This window comes from Anser cygnoides, chromosome 8 (genome assembly GCF_040182565.1).
Source record: "Anser cygnoides isolate HZ-2024a breed goose chromosome 8, Taihu_goose_T2T_genome, whole genome shotgun sequence".
NCBI lineage: Eukaryota > Metazoa > Chordata > Aves > Anseriformes > Anatidae > Anser > Anser cygnoides.
This window is the reverse complement of record NC_089880.1, coordinates 8,315,767-8,331,128: the sequence shown is the minus strand read 5'-3', so window position 1 is coordinate 8,331,128 and position 15,362 is coordinate 8,315,767. Positions and strand designations below refer to the sequence as shown.

The following is a 15,362-nucleotide window of genomic DNA, read 5'->3' as shown; positions in this document are numbered from 1 at the left end:
AACCCATGACGTGCAGGCTGTGATCTTGGTATGTAGATCTGGCCTATGGAGTAGGTTTGGCTTTGTTCTATGTTCCTAGGGTTTTTCATCTCCATATACACAGTTGTAGTTCCATGTACCCTGATCAAAAAGTAAATCAGGCTGGTGGATTAATACACTCATGCTTGATGATGGTTACAGGGACAGAAATGTTTAATGAACACAAGAATCTTGAGTACATAGTCAGTCAATCATTTCTAACTTAATCTATGTGCGAGGCAGTGAATATACCATGTGAATCTGCTTTGGGGAGTTAAAGAGCGGATATTTTGCTTTACTTTGCTTCAGCTTTACTGAAAATGCACAAATACATGGCTAACATATCTCTGGCACAAACAACTGAAGTAATGACTCTATTGAAGACATTTTATTGGTTTGTGTGTGCGCTGTTCATGCTTTAAAAGCTTCTTCCTAGAATTAAAGACTATTAGTAGTGGTCTTCCCCATTTTAAACTCTGAAGAGATATATTTGAAACATTCCACTGACAGTACCAAAGTACAAGTATGCATTGCACTCTACTAATTCAGTCAAAATGTAACTTGACTAATACACTTTAATGTAATACAAAGTATAGCAGAAAAATACTAATTCACATCAAGGACACTAATACAAAATCCTTTTCTTGTGACTATATCACTGGAACCAGTTACTTAACTACTTTTTCCTGCATTTTTCCATTACTATTTATAATGTCATTCTAACTCCATAGACACACTTCACTGTAATTACAGTATTACCCTGCACCCTCAAATTTACAAATTGTTTTTCTTTTGTGTTAAACAGTAGCAGATGTGACAGAAATAATCCTTTCAGAAATTGAAGTATGAGTAGGATTTCTCACTCAGTGCATACTGAGAGCTGCAAAATGTGTATGCTTAATATTACTTGACATGGGAACCAAGAAAAGGCATCAACTGTACAAGTGGAACCGATCTGAAGATAACTGTATCCATTTATTTGAATCTGTCTTTATGGCAAGAGACACTTCACGCTCTTCACTACAAGAAGAGCCTTGTAATATAGGCCCAATGTTCTTTTTAATTGGGATTTGCCAATCTAATATATGTGAAATCCTGTTAGATTTCAAACTTGGAAGTTTAAGTGTGTTGTAGCTAGGTGCTTCAAAACGAAGTATTTGAAATGCTGAAGTGAATTGTCAGGGCTGATTTTACAATGAAAAAGGAATGGACACTTTTTTTCTCACAGTTTTTAAGAAAAGACTAGTGTGTTTTAATGACTGCCTTGGGTAGAAGTTCTTTTTTGAAACTTTACAAGTTCAGGAATACATGGAACCCTGATTTGTTTAGAGCATCACAGAGAAATGGTTATATTAACACTGGATTTTCTGGGTCTGCTTTTTCCATCAAAATTAGTATGACCAATCAAGACCATTTGTCACATGATACTTCCTCTTCCCATGCTGAAGGAAAGAACAATAAGACTAGTAATTTTCCATTACTGTTTCTTAGCTCAGGGAGGTCTATTTGTTTCTCGTAAGAAATGAGTCTCCAGTTGCACAGCTCAAAATGAACACTAAATAGAAAAGTTCTGAGTTTTTGCAACTCCTCTCCATAAAGAATGACAGCAAGTCATTTGGAGAGGTGCTTGTCTGATCCCGCTTATTGGAGAGACAGAAAAGATATGTTTTGTAGCTTCCTGATCTGTTGGTCCATTCTTGTGGTGTGAGTATGATATGACAGAGTTGTGGAGATCACAGCCTCAGTGTTTTTTGGGGGTACCTTATGACAGTTTTTAAAAGCTAAGTCTTTATTTAAGCCATTTGCCAAGCAATATGCTGATGAAATCTAGTACTTGCAATATGCCCCTGTATCTTCTTAAAGAATACTTCTAACAAGTGTAGAATAATTAAAACTGACAGGTGTAAGGTCTTTTTCTGATAGGAGACTTTATCTACTTGTTATGAATAAACTGATGAATATTTTCAAGATCTCTGCAGAACTGCATTTGTGTGATCCTGTCTTGTACAATATTGCCTGTCTCTTCATTTCACTGTCAAGATGTGCAGAATATGGAATTTCAAACTGTAGTGAAGCATTTTGACACTTGGGGTTTTTACTTTTCTAAAGTCATTGGGCTCTGGACAGCCACCACTACTTATTCTATGTGACATCCCAGGAACAGCCAGGGGGTCTCAGGTAAACTAGCTCCTATGGCTCTTATGTATGCTGTTTTGTTTTTTTAAATGCTGTGTACTGAAACTCCATGATTGCAAACCACACAGACTTTAAACTAAGATCTAATATTTACATTTGCCTTATCTTAATGCATCCTCTCATTATGGAATGAAACATTTTCTGAATAATGAATTAAAGTACTCTTCCTATTATGCCTGTAGAACACAAGGAAGATATTACCCAGGTGTTCTAGTTTGACTTAAATATTCCAGATTTACTAATATTAGTGCTGTAAATGTCTTCTATTTAAAGGTATTCATTATCAAACCCATGAGCAGTCTCAACTGCTTGTTTGCCAAGTGTGGTAAAGGAATTCACAGGGAGCTTTGTGCTGTTTCACACGTCCCTGAGTTAGAGATAATGAGGAAAACAGCGGTAGAACCAAAAACTTGAGTAAGGTCAAGATAAAGTAAATTGGCTACAGTGTTAAAGATGAGCTTTGGGCAGTGGCCAATTGCTGGCTGGCTCAAGGCGCGTGTCTGAGGGTCTCTAACCAATTGTAAGACAGATTTGGGCATGTGGGGCTACGGGGAAAGTATATGTAGTAGTGAAAAAGGGCAATAAAGGTCTCCTGTTCAAGAGCCATCAGGAATCTGTGTCGTTCATCCCTTCAGCCAAGTTTAAATTACCTCCAAACATGATTCTAAAACATATCTACGTGATTAACATTTTGATCTGTATTTTTTATTCTTATCAGATACAGATTCCAACATTCCTGCCAACAGTTGTCCTGCTAATTGCATTAATCAATTTTCTATTACTATTTGCCAAAATACAAAAATGACTGCAGCTTTAGAATGATATTATGCAATGTCACTTAATTTTACACATAGTATGACTCTCTGTATACTCTCAAAACTAGAGGATATTCTCAGGGAAGCACCATCTGAGGCTTATCAGGGAGACCCCACTGAAGCTGCGAGTTCTTTCCATATCTCCCTTAAGTTTCTGATGTTGCAGCAACTCTGAGTAACAGGATATGTTTCATGAGTTTGATTCCAGACCATATTCAGTTTTTATGTAGTTGTGCCAGTTAACTATACCTGAATTGCATAAATATTGGTTGTGTTTTTAATCATTTTGGCAACTCCTTTTCAGAAAGACTTGAAACAAATTGTTGAATACCAGGCACGCTGATAAGACTTTTCAGTTGCTGTCAACCCAGATTTAACTATATATTGTAGTGTTAGGAGAAAAAGACACAGTAACACATCACAAAACACCATATCTTTATTTTTGCTCCTCACATATTATTCTATGTTCACCAGACTGATTTATCTGTTGCCTTCCTGAAATTATTTTTCTGTACCAACTTTTCTCTATACCATTCAAAAAACAATTTATTTTTTATTTCAAGAGAAAGCTTGCTTTGCTATGAAAGGCAACAGGACAGCTGGTGAGTCATGAGTAATGAAACCTCCTTAGAAGGAGGCCAATTCATGTGCCTAACATGCTCTACTCCTCTGTATCACAGCTACATGTCCCTATCACCTGTTGACATTCTAAAGCAAAAGTTACTTGGCAGATCCTTCTCCTATAACTACATCAGTCTATTCATTGAATCTATCCTCTCTGACAGGTAAGGTATACACAGGGTCATGCAGCTTGCCAGGGTAAACTTCATATGTTGTATGAAGGAATTAGAAATAACTGTTCTTAGATGAATTATTAAAGCTATTTATTAATGCTTACCAAATTTCTGTATACATAACTTTTCCAATGAGTTACCTTACCTTAGTAAGACTCATTCTCTCATTCCCTCTCCTGAAATAAAAATCCTTGTAAGTTTCCCCAAGTAGACATAATTTGTGTGTACATTTGTCCTGGTTCCAGTTAGGACAGAGTTAAGTAGCTCATAGTAGCTGGTAGGGTGCTATGTTTTGGATTAGGATGAGAAGAGCGCTGATAACATGCTAATGTTTTAATTGTTGCAGAGCAGTGCTTACACCAGGCCAAGGACTTTTCGGCTTCTTGCTCTGTCCTGCCAGCGAGCAGGCTGGGGGTGCAGCAGGAGCTGGGAGGGGACAGACCCAGGACAGCTGACCCAAACTGGCCAGAGGGGTATTCCATACCATCTGGGGTCATGCTAAACAATATATAGGGGTGGCTGGCCGAGGTGGGGGGGCCGGCTGCTCGGGAATAGGCTGGGCATCGGTCAGCGGGTGGTGAGCAATTGCATTGTGCATCACTTGTTTTCTTACACATTATTATTGTTAATACTATTATCATTATCACTATTATTATTATTATTGTTATTATTATATTCCTTATATTCCTTATATTATTATATTCCTGTCTTAATAAACTGTCTTTATCTCAACTCACCGGCTTCACTTTCCCGTTTCTCTCCCCCATCCCAGAGAGGGAGGGGGGAGGGTGAGCGAACGGCTGTGTGGTGTTTAGCTGCCAGCCGGGTTAAACCACAACAACACTAAAGCTTTAAAGACTATTCCTGGCCCTGCAGACTGTTTTAGGAAATGTTTATAGCCCTCCATCCCTTTACATTCTTGCCCCCTTCTTTCTTTGGTCCTTGGAGACTACTTATCTACACTCAGATCACAATTTACGATCCACTGACCTGTCATTCCAACTGATCTTCCTCCCCATTCCTCCATCTGAAGTGTAAAATACTTCCATTTTCTTCTTCCACAGTCCTTTTCTCCAGTTCCTTGCAGAACTCATCCTGTCCTGTCTTCCTCTGCACTACAGAATGTCACTTTTTTTCCACCTGAAAATGCTGAGGAAAATGGCACAATCATGTGGCTTCTTTTTTTCCTCTAATTCTCCACATGAACCTTTGCTTTCAACACACCTTTCTTCTTTACATGCTCACCATCTGGAAATGTAACTCAGAATTCTGTTTTCCTTCCTGCTAGTAACTAATCCTTTTCTATTCTCCTCTGTGAACTTCCTCTCCTTCAGGTCAAAGTCTTCCATTCTCTTATTTTTGCTTTTTTCTTTTGCAGAAATAATTCATTCTCTCCCATAGCACTACCACCTCTAACTACAGAGAAAACAGAATGTATAGTCTTCTCTCTAGATCTCTCATATGCCACTGTCAACAGTTTCACAGGTCTTCGTCACCAAGTGTCATTAAGTTAGTGTTATCTGTAGCAACTTCTTTGTCTCTTTAATTATCCACCTGCTTCTGTTATCTTTTTAGCTTAATAGTAAATCAAAGTCATTCCTTCTGAATTCCTAATGTACAAAATATTCACCTGTGCCATCGGTATCTCTGACAATTCCTTCTCTCAACGTTATCACTTCATAACCTTAAGAGATCTCAGTCTTCTGAGATGTTTGTCTTCCCTTTCCCCTCATGGATTATTTCATCAATTTCCAGCCTATATCCTGTGTTGCTTATTAAGATAGTCCACAGGTATCAGGGCTTTAATAAACTCTGAACTGTATAAATGCCATATGGGCCCCCTTACTGTTGGTGCTATATGGTCCCTAAGAGACCACTTTCTCAGGCCGATCTGAAACTTAATGTTGACCACACATTGTAATATCCATTGTATGTCCAAAATGCATGGATGGAGGGGTGAGGAGTTGTACTGTTCCTTTTCCAACACTTAAAATAAAACCTACTGTGAAATAGCATCAAATGTTAATAAGTTTTGATACTGTTTTTGTATTCTCAATTTAACACTTTTCTCTTACAAAGCTAGCAGTTAAACACTGAGGGACATTGTCATGGAGATTACCCAGATAAAGATAGAAACAGGTGTTCAGATAAACTGAAGCCTTAAATTCTGGTAGATTCTGTCATCTCAAAATACAAGAATCTGACTCATTGCTCTCTTTATCGGCACCTTTCTTACAAATGAGAAAACAAAGACAATTTGTTTTGGCATAGCCGATTTTTGTTTGTTTTTGCTTTTCATTTTTGTGGTGGTCAAGGACTTCGAACAGTAGGAAGAACTGTGTTTACATAGGTCTCTTGTTTAATAAGGATAAAACCAAAGTGTCTTGACATTAAGGAAAATCTAAGTAAACACTCTTTTCAAGTCTGGTCACTTGCAAGTATCTCAAATCTGTTTCCTAATAACAGATATCCAAATTACTAATCACTTAAACTCCACTTCTTATGGATAAGACAGACTTATCTTGCTATTCTGTTATTGCTCATCTGTGAAGTTACCTTTTTCTTCCTTCTTGTTTCTCAAGATTGCACCTTTTCAAAAACAGGAAGTAGGACAAGGCTGAGAGCTGTTAGCGCATAGTATCCTCACAGATTGGATCTCTTATCTTGGTTTTATTTTTACTTAAAAAAAAAAATTAAGATTTCATTTTCTTGAAAATGGAGCAGCAGGGAGAAGATAAAAAAGAGCAGATGGATATAGAAAAAATCCAAAAAAGAACAAAAAACCTTGTGGGTGAATCCTAATCTGTCACCTTTGAAGTATCATGTGACCAAGTGTAAAACATAACTTTAAATATGACTTGGTAGCTGAAATGCACAGCCAGCTTCCTGGAAGGTCAGACCCAATGCCCACTAAGGTCAACAGGAAGATTCTCTTCACTTAGAGTTGAGTAAAATAACAAAGTAATAAAATGACACTAGATATTCATTTATTGATCTGGGTATTTGCTTTTAGTAGTTACCTTTCATTTTGGGATAAAAATTGTATCTTCTTGTTACTTTAACTGTACAACATATTCTACACAATCCTGGAGGTCAAGCGTGAGATTTGGAAGAGGATGTATATTGATCTTTTTCTAATACAACTCCATAGCTTTTTATTGTTAACATCTTGTTTTATAATCACTTCTGTTTGGTGGCTTTTCTGTTTTTTCATTATGTTATGTTTGCTATTCTTCCATTAAAACTGACAATGTGTCTTAGAAAAATGGATAGCTTAATTCCATCAAGCCAGAAAAACAAACAAATTTTGAAGATTTTTTCTTGAAATGCTGGGGCTTAATAAGAACCTACATTTTTATATATAACATAGTAAATTGTCGAGAAGTATTAGTTGTATCCACCCAGAAAGAAAAGTAAGTTTATGGAAAAAAGTCTTAAAATACAGCAGTCAGGGTAATATTGGTAGTAGGATGATGGTTGGACCAGATGATCTTGAAGGTCTTCCAACCTTAATGATTCTACAAATTTAAATGACCTTTGTATGCAGTCTTACTGATTAACACTTCTTATGGAGAGGTTTCAGAAAGCAAATTCTGAATTTTAAGACAAAAAATGTCAACGTGTCATGTCAAAATCAGTAATTCCTGTCTTCCCTCTGAAAATAGTTTTGGTCAAGAAGGTAATTATACTTTGTTTCCTTTATTGTTCCTTCAGCAGAAAATCTATTCAAATTTTCCAAGCAACGTTCATACATCAATCCAAACAACAGTCTTGTTTTGGTCTCATTTTTTGTATTGAAATTCTGAAATTTTGTAAGTTTTTGTAGCCTTAAAGTTATTCTCTGCATAAAACTATAGTTACTATGCCTGACATCATGCTGCCTTTTGTATCACATTGACTTAGTGGGATGTGTTCTATATTCTGTGTCCTCCCTTTTGAGAGCTGTGTTCTTCTCATACTTCTTTGTCCTAGCTTTGTCTTGATTACTTTCTAGATAACTACATGGAGATGATAATGATTCTTAGCTGTTTAACAGCTTCCCACAGAGCTCTGCAGTAAAAATGGCAAAAAAAAAAAAAAAAGAGCCTGCCTTTGCTGAAAATACCAAGAAAGCTCTATAAGAAGCATCAGATAAACTGGAAGTGTCTGTCAGAAAAACAACACTGCATTTGTCCTTCAAATGTGGAAGACTTTCTTCCTAAGTGTTAAGCTAAAAGTGAATACATTTTACACTCAAGATCCTACTTTTTTTTAATTGGCCATCAAATAGATGTCTCTAACCAGCCTGAATTCTCATCCCATCCAGACTGACCTGATTTCTTATTTTTGTTTTTATTCAATCTCCTAAAGCTGCTTCCTTCAAGACAGACTAAGCATAACTTACTTGCTTCATTTCACACACAATGACCATATTGCAGATATTTGGAGGAGAAATGAAGCATGAAGTTTAGCCTATTTCTCTAAAACAATTATAAACCTGAAAACAATTATAAACCTGAAGTGCAGATAACTATTAACCATGAGCAAAAAGCATATCAACATACCAAGTTTCAAGCTAGATTCTTAGATCCAGAAAGTGAACCCAGTAAAATGTCTTCTGCATTTCCTGTGATGTAAAACTAACATGATGCCTCGAACCTTAATCATGCAATTCTCTCAATAAATATTTTCAGTTTGCTATATGGAAAAAAAAAATGCAGATGAAATTCATCTCCAGTCAATGAAAGCTTGGCATGCACTATACAATTCACATGTGGCTTTTCTGCAAAGACAATCTGAGTATGAACTATGTTTTCAGGAAATAGACATGTTTACTGCCACTGCCAGGTCATGGGAAACTAAGCACTGAAATGCTTGAGACAATATATCTTTCATACATTTAGCGCTTCACAACAATTAAGCTGATGCTAATTTTAATCTCCAGTGTCATCATCTGTACTCTATGTACAATTCTATATTCCTGTGATACATACGTATTTGATTCCTTGATTATTTTACCCCTTGCTTGTTTCCTTCAGGAAAAAAGACTTTCTTCACTTTTGAAGATGGGAAGCGAGAAAAGTATTCAATTTTACTTTCTGTTACCACCATTGTCACTTATTCCTTTCCTTTGATCCCTAATCCTCACAACTTCCTCTTGCCACCCACAGTTGTCACCACAGTTTCATTTGTCACCTCCTAATCCCCTCCAGAGAAGGATATGATGAGTGTGGAGTAAGTGCCAAAGCTGCTCTCTGGGGCCCTGTGTAGCAGACTCACAGTAGTTTATAGAGCATGAAGAAGGCTGGGTGAGTTTTATGCTATGTGGAAGGTAAAGCTATGTACATGTTTACATAGTGATGTAAACATAAATAGCTGTAGGACTGAGCTAAAATATTTTATAGTCAGAAAAATGACCTTAAAACCTTTATTTGACAGGTACAATATAGTTCAATAGGATTTAAATAAAAGTCCACACCATTATTGCAATAGTAATCCACAAAGCCCAAGTGACAGGACTGATTTATGCAGTTGGGTTTTTTAATTGTTACAAAAGAGGCACAGACTGCAACTGCTACAATGAAACCTAAGAGAAAGCAGGAGAAAGCTGTAAAAGTCTTGAAGAAATCTTACAATGTGACACACAAAAGTAGATATCCAGGATTCTTATGTAGGCAGCAGCTACTTTACCCAAGAGAGCAATGGGCCTTCATTACTTTCGCAATCTGAAGACCAAGGAACAGCAGCTCTGAAAAGGAGAGACCCAAGCTTTGGCCTTTGATTTAAGCTTGCTATTACATGTGACAGAGAGGGCTGCTACCAGAGGCCTGACAGTACAGAGGTGTCTAGGACATGAGCCTAAGTGTAGACTGCTCTGATAGGCCTACCGATATCAGTTTGAGCTAGCTGAATGCTTAACATTGTGATGCGTAAGTGATAAACTTGCAACCAAGTGTATACATAATATGGAAAATACATGTGCAGTGCAGAGTCACTTACTGGGGTAGATTTGAGATCTGTCTGCAGAAGCAGCAAAATTATTACAAAATAGGCAGATGTATTTCCTCATTGAATCATCTAGTTCGTGTTAATTGGCTTCTTGCAGACTTCCAGGAAAATCAGATAGTTGTTTTTTATTTTACACGATACAGTAGCTTTATGATTTATGTTTGGAACTGATGGCTTTTTATTTATCAACATATAGGTCCCTGTTCTCTCTGCTGCTCTCAGCAATGCAATTTTGTGCTAGCTATCTTCAAATCTATCAGTACTCACCAACTAACACTTGATTTGCATACTACCAGATTAAACAGTGGTACAGACTTCTGTATGATTCAGATGTAAGCATAAAAGATCATACGGCATGTAAAATGGACCTATTCTGACTGTTGACAGACATCAGTAGATACACTATAAATTTAGGATGTCGTCTTATGACCAGTGTAAGAACCTGCCATCTCTGCAAAGGGAGTGCTCATGTTGCCCTTACAATGGGATGATTTCTGTATGAATTAGACTAGGGATTTGCTCTGATTGAAAACTATCTTAATACGTGTGTGTTTTTTTGTTTTGGAGAGGATTTTTTTTTAATTGGATCAGTTGTCAACCAGACTTACCTTGATCACTGTGATTATCACAGTTAATGCAAAGGAGCAGCAGGACTGCAATGTTTGAGTGGTATAAAGCGATTATGAACTATCTCCCTGCATTGGTGTAAAAGACTTAGCATAAATTTGCTGTCATAGAATTAATGGATCAACTCTGCACTTGCCTAAATTACCAAAAAATAAAAAAAGGTACTGGGAGAAAAGGATGATTGGTGAAACAACCAGGAACTTTAGTCAAGGACTATACACTGTTATGTTCATGTGATGTTTATGGAATTGCATTCATAAACATGCTTATATGTATCTGGGTTTATAATGCTAGCTAGTCTTTTTTTTAATGGTGTTATTCATAACTGTGTTTAAAACTAAGCCTTCACTTAGCATAGTAAACTGTTGTACACATAGCCAGTGAACATCTCACTAGTAATACATATTTCCATAATTGGTCCTTTGCTACAGAGCCTTTTAGGAATGGCCTTCCAACAATTCAGTAAAATATCTGTGTTAGTCATAATACATCAATAATAATTGTCATTGTTCTATTATATATTCACTCTGAATTTTTGTAATTGGCAAACATACTTAAAAACAGTATTTCAAAACTAAATGAGTTAGTTCAATTTTTGCCTCCTTCAAATTTGGACAAATTTTATCATGTTATTGTAATTAATTCCATGTAGCCAGCCTATATTTTTGTAGGTCATTGCTAAACGGTGATCTGTAAAGTGCAAAAATGTTTCCAAATGGATTATGGGAAACAAATATGTATCATCTCTATTAGGATGTTAGATCTCCTACAGGGGTAACTTCAACAGAACATATCACTTGTTTACTTGATCATGTTAACAATCATACAGCCAAAGTCCATCTCAAGAAGTTACCCCTGTCTAAGAAATTACAGCTTTTCTCTACAGCCTTCCCTTAATCACACTGCCTGTATTAGACTGCCTAATAACACTTTGTAAATGTTAACTAACATGAAAAGTTCCAGAGTACATTTTAGCATTTCAGAACACAGCATCAGAAGCACTTGTCACTAGAAAAACTGTCCTTTGTTTCAATAGTAACTATACTAGTAAGGACGAAATAGAGAGAATATGGGACCATATATGATAAGTGTTCATGGAGGGGGGAGTTGGAAAAGAGTACACCAGAGTGAGGCTATATTAGAACAAGAGTTAGTATGTTAACTTGCTTTGCTCTTACATTTTTCCTCTTGTCACTTAATAATGTCTGCAAATAACTGACCAATCAGACCAGTATCATCTACTAAGTAACAGACTAAGGATTTTAAAAAGAAACCTAGCTGAGTAAAGCCAAGTGTCTGGTAACTGATTAATATTATGCGAACTTTCACCCTTATAACAAAGGGAGTTTAAAAGCTTACAATGTTGAATTTCAGTTATATAAATTCACACAGTCAATTGAAACAGCAGTATACTGTTAGCTTACTAAAATGAAGTATGATGTAGCCACCTATTTCAATTTGTAGTGCTTTAAAATCATTTAAAATCAAAATGGATCATTTCACACGCTAAAAGTGTATCTCACTTAAGTCTTTTGCTTGTCTTCAGGATTACATATAGCTCAGTACACTGAACTCCTCATTGTTTGATCTATATTTGAAGGACATTATGGTCCTGTGCTCTATCTGCTTGGTGCAAATTCCTTGACTTCTGCCATGTTCTTCTTGAAATTGAAGTCATATACTCCTGTTTCCCTATAGCACTCTTCCACAATGGTCTGACCCAATCCAAGGTATCTGGATTTCATACAAATATAATTAATAATTAAAATAAAGGCAAATATATATGAAGTTCAAAAGCATAAAAGCATAAAAAGCAGATTTTATATATCCCAGTGCTTTCCTTCCAATGTGTTTGTCCTCCTGTTCTTCTCTTTATGATCTCTTAAGTACATCTTGTGCTTTGTGGTGGTGCAGCTGTTTTTTAGAGTCTCAAAAAAACAATTCTTTAGCCATTCAAGTTGGAAAGTGCCCTAATATTTTAAACATGGGATAATTTGCAGTGTGTAGTAACTTCAATTTCTGTGGAGCTCCATAAGCCATGTTCTTAGCGCAAATATGTCTACACTCCTAACTGCATGTGAACATGCATGGGTATAGTAGTCTGAGATATGAAATTCATTGAAGAACATTAACCATATAATTCTGCTTAGTTCTGTATTCCAGTTGTTGAACTCTTAACCCTATTAAGGTTTCCAGGCACAGAAACTAGTCACATGATGGACATCAAATTATCTGTAACCAGGTAATTTGAATTGTAACCACAACATCAGAGAGAAAAGTAAAGAGTTAAAAAATAAATAAATAAATAAAATCATGGTAAAAAGATAACAAAAATACATTCTTGCAATGAAGATCAGGATTGATTTTAAAAAAAAAAAAATACAAGTACTAGTTAGAACGTCAACAAGAGATGAAAAAGAATAAATGGCACCCATGCCAGGACCTTCAAGTTGGATTTAGCCTGGGAACAAACTAAGAATGAGGCAAATGACAGATATAAATAGAGTATGAGCTGTAGCACTCTGCTCCATTATGAGATAATTGGACGAGATAGATAAGGGGGAACTCTGAAGTGAACATCATGTACTTAAATTTTCATAAGGCATTCAAAAAGGTTCTCTGGAGATTGATACTGAAAGTAAAAAAAAAAAAAAAAAATCTAATACTTTTATAATGAGGAAAAGAAGTAAACAACCTCCCCCCTACCCAATCCCCCCCTCAAAAAAAAAAGAAAAAGATGATATAATACAAAGTGGGAGCCTGTCCTCCAAGAACACATTCTCTTCAAGAAATAATGTACAGTACCAATGCCATTATGGCCAAAGAAACGTAATGTGTTTTTTTAATATAATAGAAGTAAATTAGATTGAAAATCAAAGAGGAAAGAAAAAACTACTGTGTAGGAAGGTGATTTATCTTGAAGAATAAAATAGTATGTAGTCCTTTTTCATAAAGGAATATACATTGTTCCTGTAGATAGAACAGAGAGAACCCTAATAGAATAAGTCAGGTAGCTTCTAACAGACATATCAAAGCAGAGGTTCGCAGCACCTATAAAGTACAAGCAGATGAAGCAAGATAGAATTCATTGTTATTGGCCTTGAACAACAAGCATGCTAAAATAACGAGTAATGCTGAATATGCGTTTTGCAACTTAGGTACATACAACTGAAATGCAAAGGAATAATAAATCCATATATTTCTAATTTCTTCCTATGGTGTGAATCTATTGATCATTTAGATAAACATGTATTCATCAGCATTTATTAACAAGACTCTGACTGTTGTACATGTGGTCACAGAAGTGGTAAAAATGCTTTGTAGCCTGACAAGATGGACATACATACTCCAGGTGTAGAATGAGCTATTTTGGCACTGGGGAGGGAAAGCAGTAGGAACATATTGTCAGAATATTGCATGTTCCTACGCAAATATATTAGGTGTTCAGATAATATAGCTGCATGACAAATTGCTAATGATTTACCTCTTATTTTTTCTGTTGTCTAAATTGCTTTGGTAAAATAACACACAGCTGACATGGTAGTGATGATTCTGAACATTTGTGTCTGCTCTGTGAATTGTATTTATATATCAGTTATGGCAAGCAAGGTACTTGGTACGCTCACAGGTGGAAGACCAACTAAATAACAGATTGCCAAATAAATACTTTGATTAGACACACACAAAAAAGGCTAATCATCAGTTGTTCAGTTCAACTGAATAAAGGTTTCCTAAGGCCCTGATTCTGGAAATGTTTCTAGACTTTTTTTTTACCAGATAGTTGAGGACATCACTTTGCTACGTGTTGAGGAGAGGAAAAAAATAGCCTTTGCTTATTAAGAATTTATGACTAAATATATAAAAAGAAATTTTCAGGATGTTAACTGTTAAGCACTGATTTTAGCATAATAAGTATTAAGAAGAGTAGGACTGGACAGGAAAAAGTAAAAATTCAATTGTTGTTTTTATAAGACTCTCATTCCCCTCATTTGCAGGCATGTAAGCAAAATCCTGCACCATTTAAGGAGATTGTTGCTGTTTACCTCACTGTGGACTAAGATTCCATCCTTGTATCTCCTAAGACTGACAGCAGCTATAACTCTGTGATTTATGTTCTGTTTTCCATCTTCATTGTTTTATAACAAGGAAATTATTCCATATTAGTAACTTTTCAATCTCAGGTCTTCTCATATTCTGCTGGCAAGATTTTTTTGCCACTAAAACAGTTTCCTTTTCCTTTTAATAAGGAAAGGTGAAAAGTATGTGAACCATTTCAGAAAACTAGTGTTCCAAGGTAACTTTTTCTAATAGTTCCAATAAGCTCTATGTATTTATCTTTCCCTCCAGGTCCCTATGTGATTGAACAGAAAGGTCTAAAATTGTGCTGTTAAAATTGGAAGTCTAACAAATTATCTGAAAGGCAAGGGAAAGCTTAGGACTTGTAGCTTACCGTGTGCACTTATAGAGTAGAGGGGACCTATGGTTATCTCGCTCCCTGTGTTTTAAACATGCTGTCATCTAATTTATTCATCTAATTTATCAATCTCATGATAGTTAAGGGAAAAGATGGCCTTCTGTTGCATGTCTTTGAGATACTGATTCAAATCCCTTCTCTAGCCTAGACTTCATACATAGTCTGTGATCTCTTGCTTATGTCAGCACTCTACGCTCCAACTCCAAAATGTTACCACAAAACCCACCAATGAATAACAGTTATAAAATAATGCTTTCATGCCTCAGAGTGTTTTGAAATGTATATTAAAATCACTAGTATAAAGAAGACAGTCTTCATTAAAAATGAGTGTAAAATGTTTTCTCTTTGAAGTGGTCCAGATTCTTATCATTAATGAAGCCATGAAATAATGACTGGTTTGAGAGAACTTGTTGAGAAAGGTGTAGCCTAAATGCAGTCTAGACTCAGAGA

The 15,362-nt window shown here is 36.0% G+C and overlaps 1 protein-coding gene across 13 annotated transcripts in view; it reads right to left on the bottom strand.

Moving 5' to 3' along the window:
- The window catches only part of KCNT2 (potassium sodium-activated channel subfamily T member 2), a 147,299-nt gene that overhangs the window by 117,464 nt on the left and 14,473 nt on the right, over positions 1–15,362 (bottom strand). For 9 of the 13 annotated variants that reach the window (XR_010833067.1, XR_010833068.1, XR_010833069.1 and 6 more), the window contains exon 2: positions 4,814–4,972. The exons of the other annotated variants lie outside the window; for them this stretch is intronic. Coding sequence is in view for 6 of the 9 variants with exons in the window: in XM_048053618.2 (XP_047909575.2) it covers positions 4,814–4,917 (104 nt within the window). In the remaining 3 variants the exon portion in view is untranslated. The remainder of the gene's footprint in view (positions 1–4,813; positions 4,973–15,362) is intronic. 13 annotated transcript variants of the gene reach the window in all.